This window comes from Typopeltis vanoorti, chromosome 19, assembly GCF_054136105.1.
Source record: "Typopeltis vanoorti isolate ZY-2024b chromosome 19, IOZ_Tvanoo_1.0, whole genome shotgun sequence".
NCBI classification, from domain to species: domain Eukaryota; kingdom Metazoa; phylum Arthropoda; class Arachnida; order Uropygi; family Thelyphonidae; genus Typopeltis; species Typopeltis vanoorti.
This window is the reverse complement of record NC_143567.1, coordinates 54,683,942-54,709,665: the sequence shown is the minus strand read 5'-3', so window position 1 is coordinate 54,709,665 and position 25,724 is coordinate 54,683,942. Positions and strand designations below refer to the sequence as shown.

The 25,724-nt window shown below is 34.1% G+C and overlaps 1 protein-coding gene across 1 annotated transcript in view; it reads right to left on the bottom strand.

Annotated features, from left to right (window-relative positions):
- The window catches only part of eIF1A (eukaryotic translation initiation factor 1A), an 87,143-nt gene that overhangs the window by 42,239 nt on the left and 19,180 nt on the right, over positions 1–25,724 (bottom strand). The window contains exons 2-3 of the mRNA XM_090408898.1: positions 22,953–23,036; positions 1,503–1,606 (exon numbers count right to left, since the gene is read on the bottom strand). Coding sequence (XP_090265024.1) covers positions 1,503–1,606; positions 22,953–23,036 — 188 coding nt within the window. The remainder of the gene's footprint in view (positions 1–1,502; positions 1,607–22,952; positions 23,037–25,724) is intronic.

The following is a 25,724-nucleotide window of genomic DNA, read 5'->3' as shown; positions in this document are numbered from 1 at the left end:
GAAAATATGTTTGGTGGTTTTGTATAGATGAACTTTGATGTTTGGGTGATGAGTTTGGATTTCCAGACAATAGGCTTTTATGAAATTTAAGAACGTTATACTCTTTCACTATGCTTTCTTCAACAACAGCTCATTCACATATTGGTAAATTACACTAGCAGGAAAAAGACAGCAAGTTAGGCATTTCTAGATGTTATATTAAAAACAGAAAGGTCATTCTTTCTCAACATAAAAATGTGAATGCGTCCTATTATATAACCTATAAAAGAAAAGGACAACAGCAAAGACATTAAGAAAAGGAAAAAAAAAAGATAAGAATGCGAATCACTTCTAAAAGAACAATGGCTACACAACATTCTGCATACATATAAGAATCACCAGCTACAAAAATTTGCTTTAAACATCTCAGAGAGATTTTTTTAAATATCTCAGACAGACATTTAAAAAAAATATTTGTCTGAGATACATCAATTAAAAACCAACTCACATAAGATGGAATCAACACAGTAGAATTTTTTTTTTTTCAACTGGTTACAATTACAAAGTAAATTATACAAGACAAAAAAAAAAAAAAATTCTTGTATTAATCCTTTACTCAAACATAAGCAAACAAAGTTTAAGGATGAAGTATCTTAACAATAGACTATTTGCATATAGAAGTTTTTGACCTCAAATCAATTGCTTCAGTATCTAAATAATGTAAAGTGCACTTCTTTATTCACATACACACACATATCGCTATGCATTATGGGTAGGATCACTATTAAAATACTCTAGTTCAGCAATAGTTTTTTTTTTTTTTTTTTGCTTAGTTAAATAATAAATTATACTAGACAAGAAATTATATTCTTGATTTAATTCTATACCTGAGCATAAGCAAAAAACTTTGTGCATATTCTTATAGAAGTATACATGTCTGTAAGGAAATGTGCTGTTCATTATGGGACACTGAAGCAGTTGATGTGAAGTCAACAGCCTACATACTGACTGTTGACTTCATATCGACTGCTTCAGTATCTCATAATGAACAGCACATTTCCTTACAGATATGCATATGGATACAAGAACACAATATGAAACTAACCTTTTGCCCCATCCAGAAGTTATTTATTTACTTTAAATCAGATCATAAAAGATCACATCCATTTTATAAACAACTGACTGCAAAATATGACATGCTTGGGGGGAAGCATAATGAATGAGACAGGCTACCATTTTTTTTTTTATTGAAATTATGACTGAGACTGCCTTATGCAGCCCCAAATCTAGCCTCAAGGACAATTATCAAGTCAAATAGTGAAAGGTAAAATATGTTCTCACATTTCTTCAAACTTCATTTCAAAGAAGCTAAAATGATCTTCACATTAATGATGTACATCTTCAGAACAATAATACTGAATCTACTCTGAACACTAATCATTCATGTTGCTGGTCCACAATACTTGCATTACATAATTAACAATTTTTATTGATCTACTATTAAAATACAGAGAAATATGCACCTTTTTCCTTAATTTTCCCCGAATATGGCATAACCTTTTAACTCCATCAAAACACATAGCTTCTAGTCTTCCATTTCCTAGCATCTTAATAACTTGAGCATATTCTGGAATAAACAATTTCACAGAAATATAGCAACACATACTAAAGTTATCCAAAAAAAAAAAAAAAAGCAAAAAACTAAGAACAGTGAATAGCAAGTAATTTTTAATAGTTTAAAAATATCTCCTATTTATGTATTAAACTAAATGAGTTAGAATCAATAAATCAACCTTCACCTTCATCAAAAAGTTTTCTGCTGAGATATAGAAGGGATGTAATCTGCTATATCTGTCAATCACACAAATAAAAACCCTGCCATCCTAAAACATATTTAAGATTAAAAATTGACAACCACCTAGACTGTTAGAAGTATGCAATAGGGTAAGATTTATGGTATCTTGAATATTCTTTTCAAAGAGGATTCCTAAAATTCTTTCATTCTCTATGACATTAAGAATGTTATTTTGCATGGATACAAACTGTTATATAATAAAGGTGTTCTAAGTTGGAAAAGACTATATCACAATGATATCTCTAATTTACAAAATAAATCAATACATATAGAAACCATCAATATACAGTAAATCTCCTTATATGAACGCCTCCAATTACAAACAAATCGTTTTACAAACTTTTCCATTGAAAAATAATTGTTCCGATTGGTAAACGCTGTTCGTTTTATGAACACACCAATGCTTGCGTGAGTAGGCATTAAATCTCTGCAGTTGTTGATCGGTCTGCGTCAGTGCGTTTGGTTATATTCATGTGCTGTGAATCCACTCTTTAGTGCGTATCGTAATTATGATAAATTTACTCTGTGATTCAAAGTGTTTTTTTTTTTTCAATTGTGTTGTAATGTTTATTTAATGATTAGTTAATATGGCTCCTAAAAAGTGCAGTGATGAAAATAAACAGAAAAAGGGAGCACCCAGACCAACTATTAAACTCAAGAAAGAACTTATCTAAATGAGAAAATGGAAATCTTATTTATGAAATTTCGAAAGATTATAACATTGCAAAATCGATGATCTGTATTATTATTAAAAATACAGATGCAATTTAAAAGGCTGATGTGGTGAAAGGAGTGAAAACTTTGTATCCTAAAAGATCTCAGGCTGTTGAGGAAATGGAGAAACTTTTGTTGGTGTGGACTGACAATAAGCAAATGGCAGCATTTCAGGGGCAATAATTTGCGAAAAAGCTAAGCAACTACATAGCAACCTTATGCATTCAAACCTGGGATCTAGTGCCAACAGTGATGATTGTAAAGCTAGTAGGGGATGGTTTGAGCATTTTAAAGAGAACTGGGATCCATAGTGTAGTTAGGTATGGAGAGGTTGCCAGTGCTAACAAAGAGGCTAACAATGAATTTATATAACAATAACAATGAATTTAAAACTTATGTAGGGACAGGGGGTTATTCCTCAGCAAGTGTTTAATTGTGACAAGATAGAACTTTTCTGGGAAAAGATGCCTAAGCGAACTTATAGCACACAAGGAGAGAAAGCAATGCCAGGACACAAACCAATGAAGGAACAGCTAACTCGCTTGTTGTTGTGATGCTACTGGTGACTATAAAATGAAACCTTCGTTAGTGTTTCACTCAGAAAATTTCAGTGTTTAAATCAAACAATGTAATAAAAATAAACTAGATATGATGTGGAGATCTGACATTAAGTCTTGGGTAACAAGGCAGTTTTTTATAGAGTGGATTCACGAAGTGTTTACTCCTAGTGGGAAAAAAAAAAACTACCTTGAAAAGAACAATCTACCTCTGAAAGCACTTTTTGTGCAGGACAATGCTCCTGCTCACCCCCAGGCTTGTAGGATGATTTCGGCAAGCACAACTTTATAAAAGTCGAATTTCTACCTTCTAATACCACTCCTCTTATCCAACGCATGGATCAGCAGTCATTTCCAATTTAAAAAAACGTTATACAAAGTTGTTTTGAAAGTGCTTCGAAGTGACATCTAACACACAACTGACCCTCGGGGACTTTTGGAAAAAGCACTAACATCTTGCATTGTTCGAGGCTTACAAATAAAGCACGAGGGTAAGTTTCTTTGAAAACTATGAATTCAGAATGGAAAAAATCATAGCCTGAGTGCATGACATGCACAGATTTTGAAGATTTTCCTGCAAAGCTAGCAGAATCTGTGGTTGATGAAATTGTGTATATGGGGAGATCCATGAGATTAGAAGTGGACAATGCTGATGTAGAAGAGTTTGTGGAGGAACATCAAGATAGCTTATTGCTGAAGGAGCTGAAAGAACTGTAAAAGGAGCAGCATGAGGAAGTCGTTAAGGAACTTTTTTCAGAGGAGTCGGGGACCCAGTAAGGGAACCATTTCCACTCCTGAAATTAAAGAACTGTGCTCATTGGGAAAATCCAAACCACAGTAGAAAAGTGGCATTCTGATGTATCTATGGTTAATAACAGTGTTATCAGGTTTAATGATAATATCACTGCACATTTTAGAAAAATGTGCAGTGATATATGATATCTGTGATAGTGATATTTGATGGGCTTTTTCTACTTCAAGTATGGATATGTGTTCCTGACTGTATGCCTGTTGAGTGCTTTTTTACCAGTGCAAACACAGCTTGTTTCATTTAACAATTTTTCGAAATAATTACTCCATACTTCAAGGATATCTTTTTCTCCTGTTTTCATGTCACCTTTATCATCTCTAATTCCTTTTACAACACTCTTTCCTCCATTTCTGAGGTTCTTTAACAATCTCCAGAATATTTTGCCACCTTCTTGATATTTATTTTCTATGTTCTTGCCAAAGTCCTACCATGACTTTTGTTTAGCTAGTTTTACACAGTGTTTAGCTTTATTACATTTGTCTCTGTGTGCTCTAAGAGCACAAGCTAACTTATCTGCAAGGAACTTTTGATATGCTTTCTTCTTTTCCTTCACTGCCTCTTTTACTTCTTGTGTCCACCATGGAGTTCTGATTTTTCTATCCTTGCAGACAACCTCACCACATTCCTCTCTGACGGAATCAATCAGGGTTTTCTTCAAGGTTTGCCACTGAGTCTCCAAGGTTTGGTTCCTGTTCTCAAACGCTTTCATTTTTTCTTCAATAATCTTTGTGTATTTTTGTCTACAGTTCACATCTGAGAGCTGCTCAACTTTAGTGTGCTTTAAAACTTTCTTACATGTTATTCTTTTCAATATGAAATTCAATTTTATCTTGCTCAAGACTAAATAGTGATCACTTCCAATTTCAAATCCTCTGTACACTCTGGTGTCCTGTATCAAGGAGAAAACATCACTATCAACAATAACATAGTCAATGAGACTTTTCTTTTTCATTGCCTCTTCTCTCCATGTGAATTTGTGCACATTTTTATGTTGGAACATGGTGTTAGTAATAACCAGTCCATGTCCTGATCCAACAGATATTTGCCATTATTATTAGCTTTGCTCTTTTCTCCAAATTTTCCTAAAATATTTTTGTATGTCTCACAATCACTTCCTACTCTGCTATTTAGATCCCCAACAAGGACCAACATCCCCTTTTTCATTGTGTCAGTAGCTTTCTCTAGCGCCTCAAAAAATTCTTCCACTTCTACCTTAGTAGAGCCTTCTGTGGGACCATAGGCACAAATAAGTCTCATTGTCCAATTCCCCAATCTGATATTTGCCCCTATCACTCTACTTGAGACTGCTTGCCATTCAAGAAGATTAGCCTCGTGTTTAATGTTGAATACTACGGCTACTCCTTTTCCTTGATTGTCATTTCCTGAATATAGCATTTTGTATTTATTGGCTCAGAAAGATCTCACCAGTTTTTGTCTTTTTTGTTTCAGTCACCCCTATTATATCAATCTGGTACTTATCTAATTCCTCAGCTAGCTCCATTTCTTTGCCATTCAGGCTTCTTATGTTGAGAGTACCAATCTTCAACTCTGGTGATATTTAGTTGGGGTGTGTTTTAGGGTTTGTTCCAGTAGCTGACTTTTCACTGTTCGCCCTGGTTCCCTGAAGAAAACAACGGGGGCCTTGTTTAACCGTGTGACGCCCCAGCCGGCGTCAAATTTTGTCATGTTGTACCATCATTTTGTATTTTGGTTTAAGCCAATAAGAATACAATTTGGTCAGCTAAATCCCAAATTGCCAGGCCATCCTCATTTGTTCAGTATCCAGGCAGATACCCAACAGGGCGCACCACCACGAGAAGGTGAGGATTGGACATTACGTCAGAAGCCCTGGTCAGTTCTCCGCATTCCTTTAAAGACTATGTGGAGGTCTCCTCTCAGTTATACAGCTTTGACCCTTAAGCACGCCTGGAATAAATGTATACTAAGAAATTACTGCCACAAATAGCAAATTAGCTGATGTGCAAGCTCTTATGGTGTGTATATTTCATTACCTATTTATTCATTTTGGTTGTTTGTTGCACTATTGTGTTATGTTCATACATTCTGTAATCCAGGTGAACTTAAGCTCTAGAGTTATGCATATCATTTGCATAATTCTGAAAATTTTTATGAAAATATAATATAAGTTAAAAAAAATACTATATTCATTTCACTAATAGTTCTGTCAGCTTAAAAACAATGTGCACTACCACTTAAAAATAACCTACTATTTCTAAAAACCTCAAATGGATGCTACAGGCATCCACCTCTGATGTTTGAATTATATATATACTGAAATCATAATTTTGCTGACTAGGAACACTGAGATCTTAGAATCAAAAGAAATAGTTCTGGACCCCCCACACACATGAACAGTAATCTAAGCTATAGCTTACCTGACTCTCACAGCACAGTGATTCAGTTCTGGCACTCTCGAGTTGGTTGCCACTCACTAATGCCTCACGCTAGACCTGCCACACGGTCGCCAGTTCAAATTCGACTGTGTTATTCCTAACTTGTTTATATGAGAATTCTGTGTTTTATCTTGCTATTTTTTCCAGTTCTTGTGATAATTTATACACTTGAAGAAGTCGGCGTTCTGACGAAACTAGTTGTGTTTAATTAAAGCTTTTATTTTATCTTATCTCGGTGTTCCTAGTGAGTAAAATTATGATTTTAAAATGTCTACAATCCGAGTAAATACAAGTTACAATATATATACAGATAGGGTCTCTTTTTATGCGGTAGATAAGTTCCACAGAAAACTGCATATAAAAAATCGCACAAAAAAGGCCTAACTTACATTGAAAAATCAGGGATATGTTCCATAATTTTCTAAAACCGCATAAAACCGAAGCAATGAATTAAAATAAACCTAAAATCACATAAAAGTTTATGAAAATTCAGGAAAATAAGAATGCCTAAGTTTGTTTTAAAGTTTTATTCATTTAATTTTATTGAAAAGTAACATTTTTTTTTTTAACATTTTGTCATCAGAATTATCATCGCTATTAGACAATATTCAGCAACGTTTGCGAACAGGTGCAAAATCACTTTCATCACCAGAAGAGATAGTCAGTGCATCAGTGGTTCTTCACAAACAGAATTAGCTTCACTCTCATTCTGTGCTGATTTTTTCCTTCTGACAATGTAAATCTGTGATTACACTTTGCGATGATGATTTCACTAATTTTTTATACAGCTCGCGATATCCAGACATACGGTTCTTCAGCTCACGTTGGAATTTAAAGGCTCATTCAGAATTTGTGTCATTAACAAGAAAATGATTTTCCAATTTATTGCACAGTTCAAGACCTTCTCAAATTATATTTGCAGTGAGGGGGACAGGTTTTTCTTCCGCTTCACTATTGCTTTCTGGATCTTCGACGATATCTAAAGTTAATTGATATCCAATAATATCATCGTCACTTAAGGCATCCACAAGCTATTCGTCTACATCGTTCTGCCTAAATGTATCAAAACCTTCTCCACCAATTTCATGTGCCAATGTAATGATTTCATCTGATAATGTAGATGTTTGCATGGTTGCACTGTTTGCAATACATCCAGGCCAAGCTGCTTCCCAGTAAGCATTTAAAACTTGTGGTCTTATTTTAGTGATAGTAGATGCAATATGATTTAAGCAGTCCAAAATAGAAATTTTTTTCCAAACATCAGTTACTGTTAATGATTCATTTTCTAGTTTATCCTATATAAATTTAAAAGTGTGCTTAACATAATATTTTTTAAAAGTAGCAATTATACCTTGATCTAATGGCTGAATAATGCTTGTTGTATTGGGCAGAAAAAACACTAGCTGCACATTTGGATGTTCTAAATGCAGATGACATGGTACATTGTCAACAATTAATAAAACTTTAAAATCGAGCGCTTTTTGCTTCATGTATGTTTCCACTTCTGGTACAAAGCAATTATTGAACCATTCAATAAAACAAGCAGTTGTTACCCAGGCTTTGTATTAGCCATCCAATGTACCGGCAGCTGTTTAGATCTTTGTCTTTTAAAGCACGTGGTCTTAGAAATCAATTTACTAGGAGGGGTTTCAACATTCGATCTCCTGATGCATTGCTACAAAGTAACAATGTGACTCGATCTTTGCTTGCTTTAAATCCACTTGCTTTTTCCTCAGACTTTGTGATGTAAATATGACTAGGAATTTTCCTGTTTTGTCAGTGTTAAACACTTGACCAGGATATCTTCAATAATTTTGGCTAACTTCTCTCGAAATTTTTAGCTGTTTCTTCATCTGCTGCTGCAACCTCGCCTGTAAGTTTCACGTTATGAAGCGCATTCCTTTTTAAAAACCTGGTTTACCATCCTTTGCTAGCCTAAAATTCTTCATCAGCCTGGGAAACGGAAGAAGACGGCTCCAATTGCTTCATCTGTTCATAAAAACCAAAGAGCTTTTAGTTTAATTAAATAACCACTTATAGGAATTCTTCTTTGAGTTAATTCTTCAATCCAAATTATGAGCGCCCGTTCCGTGTTTTCTAATAAAGCATCTCTTGAGTACGATGATAATTTGGCACTTAGTCTTGTGGCAGAAATGACAAGATTTTCTTATTGCGACTTCATTCTTTTTAATTGATCTTATAGTAGATTCGTCTAAATTAAAATGTTTACCAATCACTGTAGATCCCTCTCCTTTTGCTAAGCAATCTAAAATTGCATTTTTCATTTCCAAAGAAATTTCTTTTCTTCGGTGTTTTTTCCTCCATTGGACAAAATTTAATTATTAATTAATGATCAATTATTAATTAATAATAAAAAATCAGCTAAACTAACAATTAATTATTAATGAATATATTACAAAATAACCAAGGTGTTCCATGAAAAGTTCAGGATTTGTGAAGTGTTTCCGTTTAGGAAAAGTTTGGGAAATGCTGGATTACCCTATTAATTGAATTGGAATGGATTCTCCTTCTGTTGAAATGCGCAGAAGTGTCGAAAGGTCTCATATCTGTGGAAATGCACCGCATAACTTCAAATCCGCAATAAAAGAGACCCGTGTGTGTGTGTGTGTGTGTGTGTGTGTGTGTGTGTGTGTGTGTGTGTGTGTGTGTGTGTGTGTGTGTGTGTGTGTGTGTGTGTACACACTATGTAATTCCTACTGTTAGAGTAGTACTTGTTCAATCAACAGACCTGTCATTCAATCCAGAGAATGCCAAACCAGTAATCCTCTATTTATGACCCTCCTCTCACTCAAAATTTTCTTGCTTCATTCACATCTTCTACTCTAGCAATTTCCAAATTCTGATAATCACTCTAACCTCTCCACAATTAATCAACAATATCATTTAAGATGATTTTCTGCATTCTGATTATTCAAACAAGATTATATTTCTTGGAGACTTAAGTGTGTGTATATATACACACACTATGTAATTCCTACTGTTAGAGTAGTACTTGTTCAATCAACAGACCTGTCATTCAATCCAGAGAATGCCAAACCAGTAATCCTCTATTTATGACACTCCTCACACTCAAAATTTTCTTGCTTCATTCACATCTTCTACTCTAGCAATTTCCAAATTCTGATAATCACTCTAACCTCTCCACAATTAATCAACAATATCATTTAAGATGATTTTCTGCATTCTGATTATTCAAACAAGATTATATTTCTTGGAGACTTAAGTGTGTGTATATATACACACACTATGTAATTCCTACTGTTAGAGTAGTACTTGTTCAATCAACAGACCTGTCATTCAATCCAGAGAATGCCAAACCAGTAATCCTCTATTTATGACACTCCTCACACTCAAAATTTTCTTGCTTCATTCACATCTTCTACTCTAGCAATTTCCAAATTCTGATAATCACTCTAACCTCTCCACAATTAATCAACAATATCATTTAAGATGATTTTCTGCATTCTAATTATTCAAACAAGATTATATTTCTTGGAGACTTAAATGTTCAACTCAAACTGACTTCCTCTTTTTCAATTCCACTGATCAAAATGAAAAATTCTTGAGTATATTATTATTATGGGCAGCTCCAAGGAGTCCTTAGACTCATCGAGGGAGGCCCAACATCATGTCAAGAACAACTATTCAACATTCACACAGTATCTATCATACTTCACCTCGAACTCATTTACAGTCATGGCACCCACAACAGACTCTGGCAACTTATTCCACTCATTTACCACTCTCCAAGTAAAAAACCTAGCTCTAACACCCTTGCTAACCACACTCTTACCAAGCTTCCATGGATGCTGATAGTAATGACTAATATAAAATATCCATCCATCCACCAAAATACCAGATATCTTCACCATCCTCCCCACATGACCTTAAATATTTGTCTTAACCAGTTCTCCTTCAAATATTATTGTGGCTGTCAGTTCTTCACTTGATATCTCATAACCTCATCCAAGTTTTGCTTTGTATATGATCCTCCCCCACCACCACACACATTTTTTTTTTTTTTACTAACACTTTATGAAAGATTATAAGCCTATAAATACATTAGTACTGTAGAAACTTTTTGCAAGCTACTTCAGACCTCTAATAAATGGCAAGGCAGCCTCACACTAGGCAATGAAATTTATTTCTCACTTAAAAATATCCATAAACATACAAGCTCAAGGCAGGATTCAAACCTGCATTCTGTAAGTTGGAGAGCAGGTAAGATATCCACTCAGCCAACCCAAACGATTACTTCTGCTGATACAAGCAATTGCTCTGAACCAAATAATGAAATAATTTTTGCTGGAATTAAGACCATCCTCTATTCCATTTAAAATTCCTAACTACTATTCATCTTTGTTCTGCAATAAATGTGTCAAATCAGTCCAGGAAAAAATTCTGCTAACCTAAAATGACCCAAGACAAAAACTAGTTTCACAACAGCTGCACAAAAACTTGCCTTCCAGTCCATTACCAGGCACAACTTCCACACATCTGGGATTCCACCTTGCAAACATTCAGATGGTACCATCATAACCTGACAAAGATAATCTACTAATGTTTTTCTTCTCCTCAAACTTTTACAGAAATAATCAAAGCAAATCATCTCCAACTTAAAAACTCAGTGCAAGCTCTCTCAGGCATATCTTTCAGTACAAAAATCATAGAAGAATCCTAACTATCATATGTACAAATCTAGTCCAGATAGAATCCTACCAATTACACTCATTATTTGAGTTCCAGAATTAAATGCTGAATAGATGACTGAAATGGTGATATAGAATTATCTTTTATAATCTTTCCTGCTCATCCTACATTTATCCTGGGCATGGAAACAAACCCATTCAAAAAAGTCAGCCATCAAACCATTATCAGTGTCAGCCAGACCCAGAAGAGATACCACAGCTGAAGTAATTCAGAAGTCAATATTTCCCATATTCAAAGTCAAAAGGTGTCACACCTTATTACTAAAATACTCTGGATTAGAGATAGGTGTTAAAAGTTTTTTCAGCATCTTTTTTTCCCACTGATGAGACCTCAAATAAAGGTCGAAACTGGTCTGCGTAATGGCCCTTCTCATGATGAACAGCATCATACATGCCCGTAAGAATGTGTGCCTAGCATTACCTGGATACTAAGGCCACTGATGTGAAGTCATTAGCTTGTCTATACAAGTAGCCCAGTTGTGAAGTTACTTCACATGCAAACTTTATTTGCTTACTTGGATAAAGGATGAAACCATGAATATACTTTCTTGGCATCTTTAATTTATAGTATAACCAAGTAAAAAAACTTTACACAAGATCATTTAGCATTTCCTGAGCTTCATTTTTGAAAAAAATGAACAATGTCATCAGTTAAACATGAATGATTTTTTTTCCATTGATGTTAACTCCATAGTCTTCCCCATGAGACATTCCTAGGCTTCTAATATAGCAGAAAACAACAAAATCTCCTTGCCTCACCGCTCTCTCAATACTGAATTCCTTTCCTTGATATTCAACTTTATACTGGCTATTGAATTCTGATATATAGTTTTTAATAATATGATATGTTTTGCTTAGATGGCTTCTTCAAACTGTTTGATACTTTATATATCATTCAGAAATAATTTTTTTTTTTTTTCAAAATCTACAAACACTAATTATGCAAGTTGACTTTCATTTACTTTTTTCTATTACTCGGTTATGATCTATTGTACAGAACATCCCTCTGATGCCTGTTTGTCATTGTATTAGGAGAGCTATTCTGAGGTGGCATGATCAGTTAATTAGAGCAAAAGAAAGGTTAGAAAAACAGGTGTTTGAGCCAAGATTTCAGGAAAAAGATCTAGCTTTAGAATACTGTTACCACATTTGGAATGACAACTAAGTGATACTATCCATAAAGGAAACGTATCACTCCCATCACTTTTTCACCAATGTCCTGATTCTGCCTTTTTCACAGGCACTGTTCCATCACACCCCAAGGCCTGGGGGGAAAATGCAACTGTTGATCAACATCCTGGATTTCAACAGTTTTTTGAAAAATTCCACAAAACAATCATTGAAAAAAATTTCTTGGATGATTTCAAAGTATAATAATCCTTAAGTACATGACAAAATAATGTACCTTTCAAGAAAATTAATAATACTAGATATGTACTCTCAAGGAGTATAAATGATACTATGTAATGATAATGTAAACAAATATGTAATGCTAACTTCCTATCAACAATTTCTTCCAAATCAGTCTGTTACCTCACAGATATTATATTTCAGTCTTCTTAGGCACTTCTAGCCGCATAAATCCACCCGAATCTTGATTATCTTCTTGGCCTTTTTCCTAAAATCTTGGCTCAAACACCTGTTTTGCTAATCATTCTTCTGCTTGTTTAATTGACCACGCTATCTCAGAGCAGCTCTCATCACCCAACATCAAGTTCTTAACATTTTCATTTTTAATATAACGCTGTCAATGACTGCCATCTGTCCAACTCCTCATTTTTTCTCAAACTCTCATATCTATGGTTTCTAGTGTTTGATCGTCATCATCATCAAATTCCTGACATGTACCCTCAAGGGGTGTACAGCATATATGATAGTACCACATGAAAAATTTACAACATTACTAACTTCCTATCTACAATTTTCCTCCAAATCAGTCTGTTACTTGTCAAGACTCCAACATTATCAGATCTTATATTTCTATCGTCTAAGGCATTTTGTACTATATCAATCCACTATATCTTGGTCTTCCTCTGGGTCGTTTTCCTGCAAACCTGGCTGAGAACACTTGTTTTGCTAATCTTTCCTCACCCATTCTGTTTAACTGACCATACCACCTGAGATTAGCTCTGCTAACACATTCCTGGATGCTGACAATGTCAAGTTCTTTCCTAATATCCACATTTTTAATATGATTTTGCCACTGATACCATCTGTTCACGCCTCTAATCTTTCTCAGGAATCTCATCTCTGGTCTCTAGTCTTTGGTCAAGTGTTTTACTTCTGACCCAGCTCTCAGATCCATAAGTTAAAACTGGTTTGAGCACTATCTTGTATACAGCTAATTTAGTGTTCCAAGTAATTTCCCTCTTATTCCATATAAATTTATTCAGTTGACTTGCTACCATACCAGCTTTGTTGATTCTGTTGTCTATTTCCATATTTAATTTACCATCTTCAGTAAAAATCGTGCCTAAGTAGCTGAAATGTTTTATTTCTTCCACAGGTTCTCCGTTCCAAATGCATTTCACATTTTCAACGATTCTACCTATTTTCATTGTCATTTTATTGCTGACCTTCATTCCATATCTATTATAACAGTCATTCAATTTAGTCAGGGAATCTTGAAAACTTGTAGCAGATTTATTTAGAAGTATAACATCGTCCACATAAAGCAAAGAACTGACATTAACATCTCCAATTCTGATATCGTGTTTAATACCACTTTCCTTCATGTGATCCATATAAATAATGAATAACAGAGGGGATAATGTACATGCTTGTCTCACACCAGATTTAACATTAAACCATCTTCCTGTACTTCCTTCATACGCTACAGTTATACACCATATAACTGTAGCGTATTGAATAGCTTCTATCTTGGCACCTTGTCATATGCCTTTTCCAGATCGACAAAACTTAAATACAGATCTTTGTTATATTCCCATGATTTCTCAACTATTTGTCATAAAGTGAAGATCTGATCCTGATAGCCTCTATTTGGCCTGAATCCAGCTTGTTCTTCAACAAGCTTTTCTTCCACAATTCTTTTGAACCGTTTCTCAAGAATATTTGCATAGATCTTGCCAGGAACACTCAGAAGGGAAATACCTCTGTAATTCTCACATTCAGTTTTATTTCCCTTTTTATATATGGGTACTGTTAGAGCTCTACTCCAATCATCGGGAATTTGTCCCTGTGTCCAGGCTGTCTGAACTATGCAGTGAAGCCACTGTAAGACTTTTATACTGCCATACTTCAGCATTTCTGGTCGAATATCATCTATTCCTGCTGCCTTTCCACATTTCAAGTATTTGATGGCTTTTTCTACTTCAAGTATGGATATGTATTCCTGCCTATATGCCTGTCGAGTGTATTTTACCACTCTGCTATCACTGCTTGTTTCATTTAGCAATTTTTCAAAGTAATTACTCCATACTTCAAGGATATCTTTTTCTCCCATTTTTATGTCACCTTTATCATCTCTAACAGCACTCTATCCTCCATTTCTAAGCTTCTTCAACAACCTCCAGAATATCTTACCACATTCTTGATATTTATTTTCTATGTTCTTGCCAAAGTCCTCCTCCTATGACTTTTGTTTAGCTAGTTTTACACAGTGTTTAGCTTTATTACATTTGTCTCTGTATTCTCTAAGAGCAAAAGCTCACTTATTTGTACGAACTTTTGATATACTTTCTGATTTTTCTATCATTGCACACACCCTCTCACCACATGCTTCTCTGGCTGAATCAATTAGTGTTTTCTTCAGGGCTTGCCATTGAATCTCCAAAATTTCATTCCTGTTCTCAAACTCTTTCATTTTTGCTTCAATAATCTTTGTGTATTTTAGTCTACAGTTCACATCTGAGAGCTGCTCAACTTGGCGATCTCTCAGGGAACCCTGTAACCCCTAGAGAGGGCGTCCCCTGGGTGGCGGACAGGGGAGCCCACCATGTGTGTGTGTGTGTGTACATGCACGTGCGTATGTGTGTGTGTATATATATATATATATATAGTGGGGTGCTCTGAATATACAGAATAAGGACTCATGGACCAACAGGGGCATAAGGGGCAATCATCTTGATTGTAAGGGAAGCGGCACTCCCGTGGACCCCTAGCTGGATCTATCCTCTCCTTCTACTTTGAGGAAGATCCACTTGATTTAATCTTTCCTATAAGGCCTTATCAGCCAACTTCTTATTTTACGACCCTTATGCTATTAGAGTACTCGAGGGCCATGGGGTCTTTTCATTTCTGGCCTTACAACTATACCCTCTCTATAAACCTTACTATATTTCTTCTATAATCTACTCTTTCCCCTTCAATATACCCTATTCCTCCTATGGGTTTAAATTCGGAAGAAGGCTAGTTCAGAAGCCTTAAGGTAGCAGCCCTACCACTGAACTATTCCATCGTCAGGCTAGTCCCCTGACATGGAGAACATAATCCTACTTGTAAGCTGACAGAAAAAGATAATTGGATTGAATCTGTGGGAAATGACCCTGGAATGGAAAAGGTAAAATGAAAATGGAAATGACAAAATATAATACACATAGCAAACTGGAATGTAAGAGGAATAGCATACAAAGAAATAGAACTAGACCAGTTATTAAATGAAAGAAATTTTAAAATAGCAGTAATCACTGAAACAAAAAAAGAAATTAAAAGGAACTATGAGAATTGAAAATTTTAATGTGATATACAGTGGAGTCAACAGAGACCAAAGAGCACAAGCAAGAGTCATGATTTGGATTCATAACTCCCTTTCAAAACAGTTAAAACATTATAAATTATGGAATGAAAGAATAATAGAAGCTAGAATAAAAATAGATAGAGGCTATTTAACAATAATTGGTTTATATGCCCCAGAAGAAGGAAGAGAACAGGATAATATTGATTTTTATAATCAGCTACAAAACATATATAATAAAATAAATAAAAATGATTACATAATTTTAGCAGGAGACTTAAATGCAAGAATTGGAAACACGAAAATTAATAATAAAATAGGAATACATGGAGAACACACTCTAAACAGAAATGGTAAAAAATTGATTGACTTTGTAGTTTATAATAACCTAAAAATAATGAATTCCTTCTATAAACGTAAAGACATACACAAATATACTTGGGCAGCAAGAGGATGGAAATCGATATTAGATTACTTCATATTAAATGAAAAGACATCAAAATTTTCACTAGATGTTAGAGTTCACAGAGGATATGAAATAAGCAGTGACCACTCCCTTGTTAAAATAAAATTAAGATTACCACCTAAATGTCTACAAGTAACAAGAACAGAAAGAAAAATTGAAACATTTGTTTATAAAACTAGACTATTGAATGACACAAATGTACAATGGCTATATGAACAAAGAATTAACCAATGTCTAGATAAAATAAAACAAAATGAAGAAATAGAAATAGAATGGCTTAATATAAAAACAATATTAAATGCAGCAGCAAATGAAAGCTTAGGAAAGACCAAAAAATTCAATAAAAAGAAAAAAGAAGCCTATCACAAATGGTTAAGCAGTAAAATATTAGAAGATGAAATAGAATATAAAAGAATAAGAGCCATAGCTAAAAGAGAAGTCAGAAAAAGACAGAGAATCATGGAATAAATTTGTTTCTAATTTAGAACATGATGTATATAAAATAAGACCCAATGTATATAAGATTTTGAAACACTTAAATGCAGATACCAAAGAAAACATAAAATTAAACACTGAATTGAAATTAGAAGAATTTCTAAATTACTACACAGAAATGTGGAGAGACAAATATTTTAAAAAAGACAACTGGCAAACAATTAACGAAAATGAAAAGGAAATAACGAAAGAAGAATTAGAAATCAGCCTGAAAGAAACAAGAAACGGAAAATCACCTGGAGAAGATAAGCTAGGTTCAGAACTATATAAATACGCAGGAACAAAATTCAAAGAAAGACTCTTATTATTTTTAAATAAAATTTACTCAACTGGTATCCCCCCAATAGAATGGAAAAAAGCAATTGTAATTCCTATCTTTAAGAAAGGTAATAGAGATGACACTAAAAACTATAGAGTTATCAGTACACTAAATTCCTGTTACAAAACATATAGCAGAATCTTAAATAAACTAATGAAATATTCCGAAAACTTTATTCTATAAGTACAGAATGGATTTAGAAAAGGAAGATCATGTATGGACCCAGCCTTTTGCCTAAAATTAATAATAGAGAAAAGAAGAGAATATAATTTAGAAACACATATTGCATTTATTGACTTTGAAAAAGCATTTGACAAAGTTAAAAGAAGCATTATTTAACATATTAAAAGAAAGACAAATACCAAATAATATCCTAAAAGCTATCACAAGTATATATGAAAATAATCAAATACAAATAAGATTAAATCACGAGCTATCATATACAAGAGAGATAAACCAAGGGGTCCGAAAGGGATGTCCCCTCTCAGCAACTCCTTTTAATATCTACTTAAATGAAATAATAATAAAATGGAGTAAAAATTTACATCAAGGAATTAAACTTTCACCTACAGTTAACTTATCCTCTCCTCTTTGCCGACGACCAAATAATAATTACAAATTCTGAAGATAACTTACAGAAAGCTATTTTAAATCTAAATGAGATATCCAAAGATTATGGTATGATAATATCAACGGCCTTTATAATATCAACGATCTTGGCCTTTAAAGGACAAGATCCAGCAATAACTAAAATAGTAATAGATAAGATTTTAGAACAGGTGCATTCATTTAACTACCTAGGATGTATGATCACATATGAAAATGAAAAAGATATAAACATGAAAATTACAAAATATTTAAAAATAACAGGTGTAATTAACTCTATATTTAAACCAAATCTAGTTCAAATGCTGTCACATGCTGGTAACACCCTGGTAATTACTTCATGGTCACTCTCACCAGATGGAGGAAGATCTCACACCTCATTTATAATGAGATCCTCTCATGACATGATCAAATTCAAGACCCTCAATCCTTGCATGCCCCCTGTTACATAGTCTAAGGTAGTTATCTCAAAAATTCAATATTTTCATTTTCTTTACTTCCGGTTGCTATCTTGTCATCCCAATCTATATTGGCATAATTAAATTCAGCTATAATGATCACCCATCTCCTATCTACTTGACTAATATGCTTATATATTTCATGGTCACTATCCTCCACATTACCAGGTTTATAGCAACATTCAACTATTTCATTCCATTCACTATCTGATACAGTATATCCATACTGCCTCAAAACCACTACCACTATTTCCCCCTTGCATCTCTGCCTTGCAAGACTATATTTATTTACCCGCTCCATCTTCAAGAAAAACATCATACCTTTCCATCCCTATTCCTGTCAGGATATCATCTTCATCCAACCATGTCTCACTTATTCCAACAATTTTTGGATGAATGAACTCAATCAATACAACTATTTGATACTTCTATCATTCATATACAAACATAACAGCTCATTCCCAGATCTATAACAAGCTTCATTGATATCTTGGAGAGAATTCAGAGAAAAAAAGCTAAGTTTGTATTGTGTCTTTGGAATGTTGGATATGAAGACAGACCAATGAAATGTCAGATGCAGAGCCTTGTGAATATCAGATGAGACGTAAGTTGGTGAAAAATTATTAGTTGATGTGGAGATTTTTCACAGAATAGAGGGAGATCATAATAGAACAAGCAGCCAACCCTGGAAATGTATAAGGATGTGAGGAATAGGTTCTTTGCATGGACAGTGGTTAGTGAATGAAATGCAATGGCTGAGAATGTGGCAAGTGCAAACAAGTTAAGGCACAGATCGACAATCTTGTATGTGACAGTAGTGACTTCCCATGATGAGTTGACTTCATAGAGGTCTAATGTTAATATCAACTTCAATTCTTTTGAATGTTGTCTAGTCTTACTTTTTGACAACATTGAAATAACTGTACAAGAGATTTGTCTTCTTGGGATTACTCTAACTTCAAGTCTTCACTTAAACATATTATAAATACTGCCACCTCAATCTCCAAGAAATTAGCTCCATGTTAAGCATCTATTAACTATACATAAATCCCAACTCTGTTCAACCAATGAATATTGTTCTCATATTTGATGTACTGCCCTTAAGAACTCCTTAGAATTGCATCCAAATTGTTTGGAGTTACAGACAGAGCAAATAAGGCTATGAAGTCAGCTTGCTTCAATTAGAAGAGAACAATTAGGTTGATTAATGACTTACCAATTCGCTCTAGTCTTTCAGGCAGATGCTTCAGTTTCAGATGCTTGAATTTCTACAAATATTTCCATGGTCATCATTCATCAAAACTGACATCAGTAATTCCTCTACCATAAAATCTAATTCTTATAAAATAAATGCAGCAGTTATTTAAAACTCCTGCATAATTCAACTTTAAATATGAACAAATATTTCTTCCTCTTCTTCATTCCTTTTATGGCTGTGTTTTGAAAAGTCCTCTCCCTTATAAATCCTAAAGAATACAATGTTTCTTACTTACTGTCCTCAAAATGGGTTGAGTTTTCTGTGTTTCCACAACAACCTCCAGGTGTCTTGATTTTTTGCATGGCTGGTAAACTGTCTATAAGTTTGTAAACTCTGTAAGTGAGTTAAAATGATCACCCATTTCCTATCTGCTTGACTAATCTAACCTAACCTAACGTTATCTATTTAGTTCTTGGTCTTCCTATTTTTCTTTTAATCTTGTATACAGGTAGCCTTTTTGGTGACATTCCCTTGACATGTTCATACCATTGAAGTTGTCTTCTTTTGATCTCTTCTATTAATGACTGTATAGTTAGGTCTTGTCTTACAGTTTCATTTGTTTTCTTTTCTGTCCATTTTGTTTTGTTTATTTTTCTGAGATATTTCATCTCTAAAGCCTCCAGTTTTTGTATCTCCATCTTTGTGTCCAAATTTCTGAAGCATATAGGACAGTGGGTATTATAACTGCATTATATAATTTTATTTTTAGAGGTTTGGAGATTTTATTATTTTACCTAGCCTATTAAATGATCACCATGCAGGTTGATATTCTATGTTTAATAGTGGTCGTGTATTTGTATTTGTGTTTTGTTATTACTGTTCCTAAATAGTTGAATTGTTTTGCCTGTTCAATTGTTGATCCATTCAAGAAGTTTACTTTTTCTTCATTTTTTCCCAAATACAATCTCAAACCAGGTATTCAAATCTTTTCTTTTTACTCCATCCACTGTATTAACATAATACAGGCCAAACAACTTATCAGGCAGGGCTGTACTTACACTTTCCTGAGGTGGGCAGAGATGGAGGCAATAGAGTGCTCCAAGGCCCCCCTCTCATTGTTTGGGGCTCTTAAATTGGGCCTAAATTTTGGGGTGGCCCCAGCTAGAGCCTCGTTTGCTTGTGCATAAGTACAGCCCTGCTCTCAGGTACAGTATTAACATAAAAACATCTGTTAGTGAATAAATGTCTTACTGATAACCACAAATATCTATTTCATTCTTGACCTAAAAACAAGTTGAACCTGTTGTTGAGTTTGAAGCATTGTCATATTTGTCTTAGGTGAAGTAATTGTATTATATACAGAGAAATGCATGGGCATACTAAAAAAGCAATGCCTTTTAATCCAGCCACCCAATAAATGAAACACCCATCTTTATTTCTATGAAACATATTCTGCAAGTTTATGCAATTATTTCTCAACACATAACCATTTCAATAGTGAATGAAAGAAACTGTTAACCCAATTGCAGAGGATAGAATGTAGACCATAAGATGATTTGGATGATTAATGCTGTTTTCAGATTTTTGGAAAATCCTACTCCTATTGGTTTCAAAGAAATGGTGGTTTAAGTAATACATGAAGTATTTTGTAAGCCTCTAGGTTCGATCCAAAATCAAATGTCATCATCATCAAATTCCTGCCATGTACCCACAAGGGGTGTACAGGATATGATAGTACTACATGAAAAAATTATATCATTACTAACTTCCTATCTACAATTTTCCTCCAAATCAGTCTGTTACTTGTCAAGACTCCAACATTATCAGATCTTATATTTCTATCGTCTAAGGCACTTTGTACCGTATCAATCCACCTATATCTTGGTCTTCCTCTGGGTCGTTTTGCTGCCAACCTGGCAGAAAACACTTGTTTTGCTAATCTTTCCTCGCTCATTCTCTTTAGGTGACCATACCACCTGAGATTAGCTCTGCTAACACATTCCGGGATGCTGACAATGTCAAGTTCTTTCCTAATATCCTCGTTTTTAATATGATATTGCCATTGATGCCATCTGTTCACGCCTATAATCTTTCTCAGGACTCTCATATCTGCGGTCTCTAGTCTTTGGTTAAGTGTTTTACTTCTGAGCCAGCTCTCAGATCCATAAGTTAAAACTGGTTTGAGCACTGTCTTGTATACAGCTAATTTAGTGTTCCAAGTAATTTCCCTCTTATTCCATATAAATTTATTCAGTTGACTTGCTACCATACCAGCTTTGTTGATTCTGTTGTCTATTTCTATATTTAATTTACCATCTTCAGTAAACATCGTGCCTAAGTAGCCGAAATGTTTTACTTGTTCCACAGGTTGGTTCTCCATTCACAACACAGTTGACATTTTCAATGATTCTGCCAATTTTCATTGTCTTTGTCTTTTTAATGCTGACCTTCATACCATATTTATTACAACAGCTATTCAATTTAGTCAGAGAATCTTGTAGCCTTGTAGAGGATTTATTTAGAAGTATAACATCATCCACATAAAGCAAAGAGCTGATATTAACATCTCCAATTTTGATATCATGTTTAATACCACTTTCATAATGTGATCCATATAGATAATGAATAACAGAGGGGATTATGTACATCCTTGTCTCACACCAGATTTAACATTAAACCATCTTCCTGTACTTCCTTCAATTCTAACTGCTGACTTACAACTCAAATAAAGACTAAGTATTGCTTGATATAATGCCCCATTGACACCATATAACTGCAGCGTATTGAATAGCTTCTCTCTTGGCACCTTGTCATATGCCTTTTCCAAATCGACAAAACTCAAATACAGATCCTTGTTATATTCCCATGCTTTCTCGACTATTTGTCGTAAAGTGAAGATCTGATTCTGACAGCCTCTGTTTGGCCTGAATCCAGCTTGTTCTTCCACAATTCTTCTCAACCATTTCTCAAGTATCTGCATAGATCTTGCCAGGAACATTCAGTAGGGAAATACCTCTGTAATTTCCACATTCAGCTTTATTTCTCTTTTTATATATGGGTACTATGAGAGCTCTACTCCAATCATCAGGAATTTGTCCCTCTGTCCAGGCCTTCTGAACTATGCAGTGCAGCCACTGCAAGACCACCATACTTCAGCATTTCTGGTCGAACATCATCTACTCCAGCCGCCTTTGTGGGAATTTGTGACCGTGGTGGGAATTTAAACCCACAATCAGTTTGCTGGAGAGTATCTATTCTATCCACTTATCCAACCAGGTAGGCTGAGATGCTTTGCCTTGCCTTGTCATCTACAAAAGACTGAGAAAAAAGCCAAGAGGTCAGATTTATCTGCAGTGATGACATGATAGCAACATCAAGATGCAAGAGTGGCAGCATCAGTAGGCAGAAGTTACAACCACTGATTTTTCCCTTTATATGTATAGTTTTAAAAAAGAAAAATTTATCAAAGAAAACAAAAGGAAAATAGTGAATTATGCCAACAAGTAAAACATGACAATGTCCACTATTATTCCTACAAATTTCTAAAATATCACCAAAAGCAGCTTTCCTTGGAAAACGGTCCTAAGATAAAAAGTGACCTATTTTAGATCTCACAGGAACAATATCAAATATCAGTTACTACAGTTAGCATCTTACCTTGTCCATCTTCTTTGAATACTAGTTCTCTTTTTTCTGTTTCATTCTCATTCTTTCCTCTTCTTCTGTTTTTGCCTCCCTTTCCTAAATATAACATCCAAAAATTATACTTTAAAAAATTTTAACTTCATATTTTTTAATATCACTTAAACTTCCAACTTTTATTTATTTTTTACTGGGAAAGCAAGTAAATATGACAAATTATATCCTTGTGAGCAAAGAAAAGTTTACACAAAATACAGTGGTATCTCGCTATCCGAACCCTCCAGTGATTAATCTGAACTGCGGTTTGAAAGAAAAAAAAAAGTTTTATTTATTACGTATTATTATTTTGTGTACTATTATTTTTATTTAATAATTATTATTTTAACTATTATTATTTATTTTATTATTATTACAGTACAGTATTTTTTTCATACTATTGATGTTGAAATTTCACAAACAGATGTTACAGAATGGATTACAGGTAGAACCAAAAGTGAATTCGATATCAAATCAGATGCTGAAATGATAAATATGACACTACGGAATGAATTAGAAGATGATGGTGATGATAAAGAACTAAAACAAAAGTAAAACATGAAGAGGCAGTTAACTTAATGTGTATAGAATGGGCTTGAGCAGGGTGGCAGAGGATCATGACTGTTGGAAGTCCCTCTTGCGGTTGCTGCCCCTGCAATCCAATTAGGAAAGGTGGGGCCTTGAAGATGGATGGGATGGATATAGAATGGGGTAAGCAGAATGATAAGCCATTCCACAAAATTTTATTGCTAATGCAGCTCCAAGAAAAATTATTCGAAAAAAGTTGAGCTTTCAAGAAACAAAAGAAAATCAGTGACTTTTTTTAGAATTTAAGAATTAAAAAAACTTTGTGTTATTTTGTGAAACTCTTTTTTGTGTTGTGTACACAACAGAAAGTGATATTTTTCACACAAATTATGTACTGAACTATGCAATTTTATTAAATCAGAATCCTCAACAATACAGCTACACACAAACTAATTTTTTTACTAAAATAAACTTGTGTACTGTATTATTTTTTAAGTTTTACATTACAATGCAGTAGCTTTTTTTTCTATCAGTTACTTCATTTATTTAAAGAATTAAATTGATGTACAATTAAAATCTGATTATTTTTGTCTTAAACACTAGTTATTGTTGTCTCTTGGGAGAAAATTCGCTAATCCAAACAAGCACGGTTTTTATTAGTTCGGATTAGTGAGATACCACTGTATTTTCACTGGTCACCTAGTTGTGATAATATCTCCCAGAGAACACTTGATGTGAACATCAAGTGCTTTCTGGAAGATAACAGAACAGCTTGATGTTAACAAAGCTGACTTCAGTTGGCTGATCATGAAGAGAATTTTGTGTGCAAACTTGTCTTTGCTCATGCGCAGGTAAAATATGGATGGAAACAAAAATATAATTTCTTATCAATGTTTAAAAGCTGTTTTTTTTTTTTTTTCTGTTATGTTTCCAATGACAAGAAAATGTCTGAAATGTACATGATTCTGTGACTCTCCTGTCCTAATCTATCTCCATGCTTCAGTAAGTTAAACATGATGCGGGTGAGAACTAAAAGTAATGAACTGTGAAGTGCAAACTGGCAGTCTGCAAGTTATACAATAAGTGAAATTTTAATTTTCAATACAAAAATTTATATTTTGATTGTATCTATAAAACTCATAACAATATAGAACCGTCAGCACACAGAAAACGTTGCATTTAACATCCTCTACTCGTAAATTCATTTATCCTCTATCAGTTTTGATCTATTAGATCAGAAGTTATTCTGCTAAACTGAGAGAAGACCAAATTTTTTTAAATTACATTAAGTTTCCCTTGATTGTTTTTACTTATGTTCCTACCAAACAGAAGCAAAGTCTCTTGTTCTATGCATGTACAGATTTGTACTGCTGCTGCTTAAATTTACACATAGTAGGTATTAATAACTACGATAAAGAGCCAAAAGGCTATTTTTCCGGCAACATAAATTAAGTTAAAGGGATAATAAATCCCATATTATTTTATTTAACAGCCGGGTACAAAACAGAGATCAAAATCCATCGAAATCTAAGCTTTTCATGCCGAAGAACTATCAGCGAGTCCAAGCGTGAGTCATCACTTGGGTAGTACGTTTGGACTCGCCGATAGTTCTTCTGCATGAAACTCTTAGATTTCCATCTCCGAGTTTCGTACCCGGCTGTTAAATAAAATAATACGGGATTTATTATCTCCTTAACTTAATTTATATCGCCATAAAAATAGCCTTTTAGCTCTTTACAATGTACAATACAAAAGAGAACAAAAAATGGGTCTTGCATTCCATACCACTTCCACTGGACATGATATACTCTGGCAAAAAACGACGATGTCATACATTGAAAACAACTGCTACAAAAGAAAATTTAAAGCTGCTGCTAATATGCTAAAAAACCCAACCCAATGCAATAAAAATCAAGGTTTAATTCTCCATCAAGTGTGGTCAGCTCTAATAAAAAATCTACTTCAATCTGAGCTGAAATGAATGAGAACAAGAACACGTGACAGCGTCCAGTATTGTTCAACGTCAATAACATTTTATATCTGCATTCTTATTTGAGTTTATGAATAGCCAGACAGTTATGATTTGTATTTATTAATTTCTCTTGTTTAAACTTTAAGTTATACTATTTACCCCTGAAGATGTAAATCCTACGATTTACGAAACTTGTCGGGAACTATTATTTCAGTATGTTGTATAACTGAATAATAAAATATGTGGTGTAC